Source organism: Haliotis asinina, chromosome 11 (genome assembly GCF_037392515.1).
Source record: "Haliotis asinina isolate JCU_RB_2024 chromosome 11, JCU_Hal_asi_v2, whole genome shotgun sequence".
In the NCBI taxonomy this organism is placed as follows: domain Eukaryota; kingdom Metazoa; phylum Mollusca; class Gastropoda; order Lepetellida; family Haliotidae; genus Haliotis; species Haliotis asinina.
The window spans coordinates 43,606,176-43,613,810 of NC_090290.1; the positions used below are offsets into that span (position 1 = coordinate 43,606,176).

Here is a 7,635-nt window from a genome sequence, read left to right on the forward strand (position 1 = left end):
GCATTAGATATGCCCACAAACCATGTTATCCAACGTCTATAAATCATAATTAAGATAGAAATTCCCCCTTTTGTTTTAAGCATATGCACATGTCCAACTCTAGAGGCTGGGGGATTGGGGGATGGACTGTTCCCCATCCATCCCAGTTCCCGTCAGCAGAGTCCGGGGACTGGGCGTTTCCTTTGTTATTGATGGTCCCGGCTGTTGCGACAAGACACATGTGACATCGGTATGTGACTTCTGTGATCTCCGCATTTCAAAGATTTGTTGTTGACACGAACGCTTGTCACCGTCAAGGACACCCATGTGTATACTGCTTATGCATAACACCTGATCTACATAAAACATGACAGAGATATTGCGCAAGATCCGTACGCCGGAGACCCAGAATATGTTCCATGGAATTAGGGGCTGAGGGATAGAACAGTGGCTGAGTTGTTCGCTTGTCACTGCAGGGTTTGATTTCTACATACATGTGAAGATCCTGATTAGAACTGATCTTCAGCACCCCATATTTTGTCGTAAAAGGCGACTAACGGGATCGAGTAGTCAGACTCGCCTACTTGCTGTCATCGCATCGCATCGCATCGCATCGCATCGCATCGCATCGCATCGCATCGCATCGCATCGCATCGCATCGCATCGCATCGCATCGCATCGCATCGCATCGCATCGCATCGCATCGCATCGCATCGCATCGCATATAAGATCAATAGTTAAGAGGACATTTTTTCCCTAAAAATGAAAATATACTCAGTTCTAAAAGAAGTAGTAAATCTGTGCCATAGGAATGAATACAGTGTTTGAGGTTTACATATGACAATGAGCAAGGGAAATACTTAGATCAACATTTTGAAATATGTTTTATGTCACGCAAGTTTAAACATTTATATCATTTGCGCTTCTTTCGGAATTCAGTATACGTATATACCATATATCTCCATATAGGAGATGATTCCTGCGATATTTAATGAACACTTGCCCACTGAGATAAGTGCCTGATCTAAACGAGACAAGTATAAAACGTTAAGACCACAGAAGAAACAATCTCGAGAAACAGACACCTTTGGTAGAAAAGAATTACATAGATGCGAAACTTTCTGAACAAAATGATATGTGCCAACGTCATGTCTAAAACTCTCTACTATATGATTCAGGAAATTCAAAGGCTTTAAACTGGTCCGCAAAAAGAAATGTCTATTTAAGAGACAAGACCATTGTTTATTGGTTCTTGTATCCATACGTTTTGGTCAAGTTTTTGCGCAGGATCATGTGTATATAATACTAAGTCTTATCTGTGGTTGACTTTGAGTAGGCGAGCATAGTCGAGAGACACCAGAAATAGTTTCAAACATTTCACGCTTGAGAAGAATAGGACCCACGGTGACGAGTGAAATGTTTCAACTGAGACGTTACACCACCACAAAATGGATCATAATGGTGATTGCTGTCTGTCTTTGTTCATGATCTTATATCATATTGTCTTCAAATGAATGAGTTATTCTCGACATAAACAACAAAAACACCACGGTGTGCTAGCTTGGTGTTCACGGTACGTCTAAAGTGACGCAGGTCTTACCATTTTAGTAAAACCCAGGAACATTGGTATGGCATTGATGAATCTATACATATCAGGGGAATCAAGGGTTAGAACAACACTTTGTCGTTTTTGCACATCAGGGGAATCAAGGGTTAGAACAACACTTTGTCGTTTTTGCACGCTTTTACTTCATTCCAATATACGTCAACCAGTATAGACAGACATAAATATGATATTATAAATATACCATTAAAATTAAGACTTCCTATACGACAAAAACGGTATTATATATATTACACGTTTGCACATTGATATTTGTCAGTGAGTTACAAGATGTCAAACAGTTCGTTCATAGCAAAGAACCTTAAAGCTTGGTTTGAAAATGGCATCCTGTAAGAGTTTCTATAGATTAAAGGAAGTGTTGGTCTGCCATAGTTCCAGTACCTTGAAGTTTGGGCACGCAACAGATTCATGTTTGAAGAATCTTGAAAGTACGGATTGAAAAATGGATCGACTTGAAAACGGACTCCTCTTGCCCTGCTCAAAGTTGGTGGAGGTACAATTGGACCGAGTTGGCTCGGGTTCGTTTGCAGTGGTGCGCTAGGGTCTGTTTGCAGTGGGAGGTTTAGGTTGGTTTGCAGTGGTGCGCCAGTATTGGTTTGCTGTGGTGGGCCTGGATTGGTTTGCTGTGGTGAGCCTGGATTGGTTTGCTGTGGTGCGCCTGGATTGGTTTGCAGTGGTGCGCCTGGATTGGTTTGCAGTGGTGGGCCTGGATTGGTTTGCTGTGGTGGGCCTGGATTGGTTTGCTGTGGTGCGCCTGGATTGGTTTGCTGTGGTGCGCTTGCGTAGTTATGCTGGTCAGCTTGATTTGCCTCTGAAGGAACCTGGGTCGAACCTAAACAGAATAATGAAAGAGATAACGGCAAGACAAAATACGAATGTGTGAGTGTTATATGTTTGAGAACCAGAAACCACATTCCAAAATTTCAACGACAGAGAATAATGCGGATTTTCCACAGAGACAAATTCACTAAATTTGACAGAAATACGCTTTGACAGTGGGGATTGGATGGTCACTATGACATGTCATTATACCATGGCTAATTGCATCGACATACACGTATAAGAATATAATACGGTTTGGATGGTGACGTTCTGTGACGTGACTCAAACGAGTCATTACACCACCATGACGTGCATCTAAAGATTCACATACGTTCAAGTTGTGTCCTCTTAACTCGATTATGTACACGAAGGAGGGATACATACTAGCTACTGCTGATGGCGGCTTCATATGACATTCACTCACTCACAACTTAAAATGTAGAAACATCAATGGTGAAAGGTGTTCCACTTACCCTGTCGACTCATCATCAGGAGAAACAACACAATTCCCCATTCCTTCAGCATCGTATTGTTGAACAGCGCTAGGTTCTGAAATATTAAGTCACAAGAATTACTGCAAGGCATATACGTTGCTGACAAGAAGAACGTAGACACTAGGTTCGTTGAAAGAAACAGTTACGGATGATTTGGGTGACTGGTTGGTTTGTTGGTTGGTATCTTGTTATACACTGCACTCATCAATAGTCCAGTTATATGGCTGTGGTCTTTAAATAATTGAGTTTGGACCAAACCATTAGGTGATCAACATTATGAATACCAATCAGCGCAAATGGGATACAGTGATATACGCCAAGTCAGCGAGCCTGACGGAGTTAGTCACCCCGTACGACAAGCGTTGCTGAAGACCAATTCTAACCCGGAACTAGACGGGTGGGCACGTCTAGTATATCAGAGAGTTAGAGCTCATTAGTCTGGATCAAAATACCGGGCAAATAAAGTATACTCCTATGGACATCAAGAGAAACAGTCACGGAGGGTTAACACTAAAAAAACATTCGCCTGGATCATATATACAAAAGAAAACATACCCAAATACTAGTATTTGATGCAACAAGAGAAGAAACGCAGTTACATTTGGAATTTGAAAGGGCTAGCGCATTTGCTCGCATGTAGCCTGACTTATAAAAACAAAACAAAACAAAAAACCCCAAAACATACATACAGGTTTGATGTTTTTGAATTTGAAACTAAAAGGACATGGTTATATAACGAGAATGTTTTTGACGGTGGTAGCGTAGCAATCCTTTGGAACAAAGGTTTGCTGTTTTCATCCTAATAACGTTTCAGATAACGTTGAAATAGACAGACACTGAAACAAATATAAAGTAAACAGTAGCTGATTTGTCAAAATAATAACAATTCTATATTCTTGAGCGTTTAGTTTCGCCATGTACCAGGAGAACATTTCAACGATGACGAATATTTATGCCTAAGTGAAAGTATCTCCACATACGATTATTTTTGCTAAGCATGAATTGTAGTTTGTGTCTCAAAATTACCTTACCTTACAATTCAGTATGACAGCTCTTAACCGCAAGTCCCCGCAACAACGTTTCCTCATTCAGGGGACCTAGTTTTAAGGCCCGTGCTGACCTGCCCTTTGACAGTGAGTGGTCAAAGGTCATCACTTCCATTTCAGATGATTCTCTCATGTGACCACCACTCCTATGTTCTCTGTCCATTTCCGACAAGACGCCATCATAGTACATATGTATACGTCCCAGTACAAGCACGACTTCTTATGCCATTCAGATTAATAATGGTGTAAATCCCGTGTAACAAAACTCATCATGTATATAATGACATTTACATGACTCGGTCTACACCCTACACGAAACATAACACACTTTAACCCGTGTTTCATCTCGACACACTGGTTCCAGCAGTAATGTAATATATGTATTGCAAATCCAAACGGTCACTAAATCTATACATACGTAAGTGCAAAGGTTTAGTTTTACAAACAGGAAAGCCTTTTGATTATTGTCCTTTTTCATTTTTCATTTTTTAAACTAAACATGATGAAGTCTTTTCTATTTTTGTTCTAAATACAAACAATATAACCAGAAGAATTATCCGCTATGATGTAAAAATCACAGATCCCGTAAGTTTCCACTTTCATATGGAATATCTGCGAAAAGCTGAGTTAATTCTATTTTACCGAATCTGTTATGAGCACGTGTCTGTGTATCAATACCAATTGTAATGACACCAGCTGTTTGCGAAAAGATGAGTGTATCCTTTCCAACAACCGTAAACAAGCACGTTTATCATTCGAAAGAAAAATAATAATGAGAATGGTTTTACGTCGCTTTTACCAATATCACAGAAATATCAAGGCAGGGGACACCAGAAATGGGCTTTGCAAATTATGCCCATGTGGGAATCGAACCCGAGTCTTAGGCGTGACGAGCGAACGTTTTACCCACCGAGCTACCCCACAGACCCGGAAAAGCAACAGGAACGTAAGGTTAAGTCAGTGTAGGGAAATGTATCAGACATCAGTTTGTCAATTCATGTAAATCCACTATGGCATTCCGACTTTATCAGCAAATACATGTAACGATGATTCCAGTTTTTAGTGAATAAGAGCGTTTTCTGACCTCATAGGTAGCATATATTTAATTACATTATTTATTCTCGGTTCTTCACGAATCTGTACCAAGGAAAGCTATTGTTCGGATTACACCCAATGTTTTAGAGTGTGTGGAAGACTGCGTCAGATATCTGCACAAATGCGTCATAATGGCCACATTTGTATTGTTGAATACCACTCACTCAAAGACATCTGGTGGATTCTATAGTATATACAGTGTTCCCAGAAATTATTGAGAAAATCTTTGTTTTTTTCTAATGATGCTAAGATTGGAAAAAGGGCTTTCACTATGCACTAAGCATACTAAATAATGGAGACAACTCTTGGAGGCTTAGAAGGCGGCTCATTACGTCAAGAGTTATCTCCCTTGTCTGAGCAGACGGCTTCCTGTGTTGACATGGCAGAATTTACAGCAAGAGAGAAATGCTAAAGTGTTAGCTTGTAGACATGGTATTCCTCTGTCTACAGTATACAGAACTTTGAAGAATATTCAAACAGGAACCGGGATAGAGCACAAAGCAGGGGCAGGTCGGCCTAAGAAATTCAGTGTTGTGGATCGCCGAAGACTTGGGCAGATTGTGAGTAGGGGCAAATTGAAAAGTGTTGAGAACATCAGAAATGAAATGATTAGCAGAGGAAGTCCTCAGGTATGCATGAAACAGTTAGGCAGGAATTACAGACACTTAATTGGGTGAAAAAACGTGGAATTCCCTCGCCGTTGATGAAAGATGCACAAAAGGAAAAACGTTTAAACTGGTGTCGGGCTCATGAAAATCAAGATTGGGATAATGTTTTCTTTTCGGATGAAAGTTCTGTTTGGCTTTTCCCTAATTGTGTGAAAATTTGGACCAAAGATACTGTCAAACCTATCTACCAGCGACCGAAACATAGCCCGAAGTTTCACATGTGGGGTGGCATATCGGCTCACGGAGTGACGCCATTGTGTGTTTTCATGGGAAACTTGACAAAAGAAAGATACGTTGACATTCTAAATGGTCACCTTCTTCCGACAGCACAAACATTGTATGAAGATGATTGGATTTTCCAGCATGATAATGACCCAAAACACTGCGCGCTACACAAAACAGTGGTTGTCGGGCGAAAATGTTCAAGTTTTAGACTGGCCCAGTTACAGCCCAGACCTAAACCAAATTGAGAATGTGTGGGGAGTCATGAAGGACAGAATAAACCAAAAGGGACTGAGAAATATTGAAGATATGAAGGCCGAGGTGGTCCAATATTGGGATACCCTGTCACACGATTACCTACAAACTTTGATGGGTAGTGTGTCTAGGCGTATTCAGGCATGCATTGCTGAGCGAGGAGGTCTAACAAAGTACTAAAACAAGACTGAGACTGTAAAAGGATGATGTTTTAACATGTTTATGTAAGTAAAACGCCAGAAGTTAATGAACGTAAAGAGTTACATGACGCAACATGATTCTCAATAATTTCTGGGACTACTATATACACATGACCACAATGATGTCCGTAAACGTTTTTGACTTCAACCTACCATATTTCCAAAGGGATTTGTTAACTTTAATGTATCCCATGAGCCGTCTGCAAATATCCAATATGGCTGCCATCAGTGTCCAGGTATAATTTACAGGCCAGAATAGATGTGTTTCAAATGTTTTTTTGCATGATTTAGAGATAAGAAGAAGAACAGGTTGAACACAGGTGGCATTGAATGTGTTTCATATGAATGCGTAACCGCGGGTAAAAGAAACCAGATGCACTTCACCTCTGTGGGGAAATATGTCATTTTCAGTCAAAAACAACAATGTAATGTTATGACTCCAAAATATACTGTTTTAGAGCTTAGTCAACACTCAAATTATTGATCAAGAATCGCATACTAAACTACTTGCCGATGGATACATTAAACATCTGGTATTTACGACCCGTGAAGGTCCGGGGTAGAATAGGCCTTCAGCAACCCATGCTTGCCATAAAAGGCGACTAGGCTTGTCGTAAGAGGCGAGTAACGCGATCGGGAGGTCTGGTACGCTGACTTGGTTGGCACATGTTATCAGTTCCCAATTGCGCAGATCTATGTTCATGCTGTTGATCACTGGATTGACTGATCCACACTCGATTATTTACAGAGCGCCGTCATATATCTGGAATATTGCTCACTGCGGCGTAAAACTGTACTCACTCACTCTGGTATTTACCAATTCCTACACCTTAACATCTGAAATATTGTCTACGTTGAACCACATAGTTCACAAAATTATCGGCCAACAGTTTCCTTAATGTTTGTAATCTGTTGCATAAGTGAGAGATACACAAACACTGAATTCATGACCCCCTCCCTCTGAATACATTGTTCGCGAAACCAACAAGGATGTTATTACATGAAACTTCAAAGCCCAAACAGGTGATGTTTACTTTTCACATATTTATCAACACACTCAACATGTTTACCCCGCCCTTAGCAGCAAATATTTCGTCCAAAATATCGCTTGAACAAAAAAATGGACCTTCGTCACCTGCAGTTCCGGTAACAGCATAAATCTCTTTAATAGATACGCAAACTGGTTTAGAGACACCGTCTGAAGAGTTTCTAATTATAAAAGTATTTCCC

At 40.5% G+C, this 7,635-nt stretch overlaps 1 protein-coding gene across 1 annotated transcript; it reads right to left on the reverse strand.

Moving 5' to 3' along the window:
• Window positions 1-636: 636 nt before the first annotated feature.
• Window positions 637-4,189, reverse strand: LOC137255899 (uncharacterized). The gene is made up of 3 exons (XM_067793483.1): window positions 3,951-4,189; window positions 2,899-2,974; window positions 637-2,435 (listed from the first exon to the last, which is right to left on the reverse strand). Exons 1-3 carry the CDS (start codon window positions 4,005-4,007, stop codon window positions 1,867-1,869), a joined length of 702 nt encoding a protein of 233 aa, XP_067649584.1. The 5' UTR covers window positions 4,008-4,189; the 3' UTR covers window positions 637-1,866.
• Between the last annotated feature and the right edge of the window lie 3,446 nt (window positions 4,190-7,635).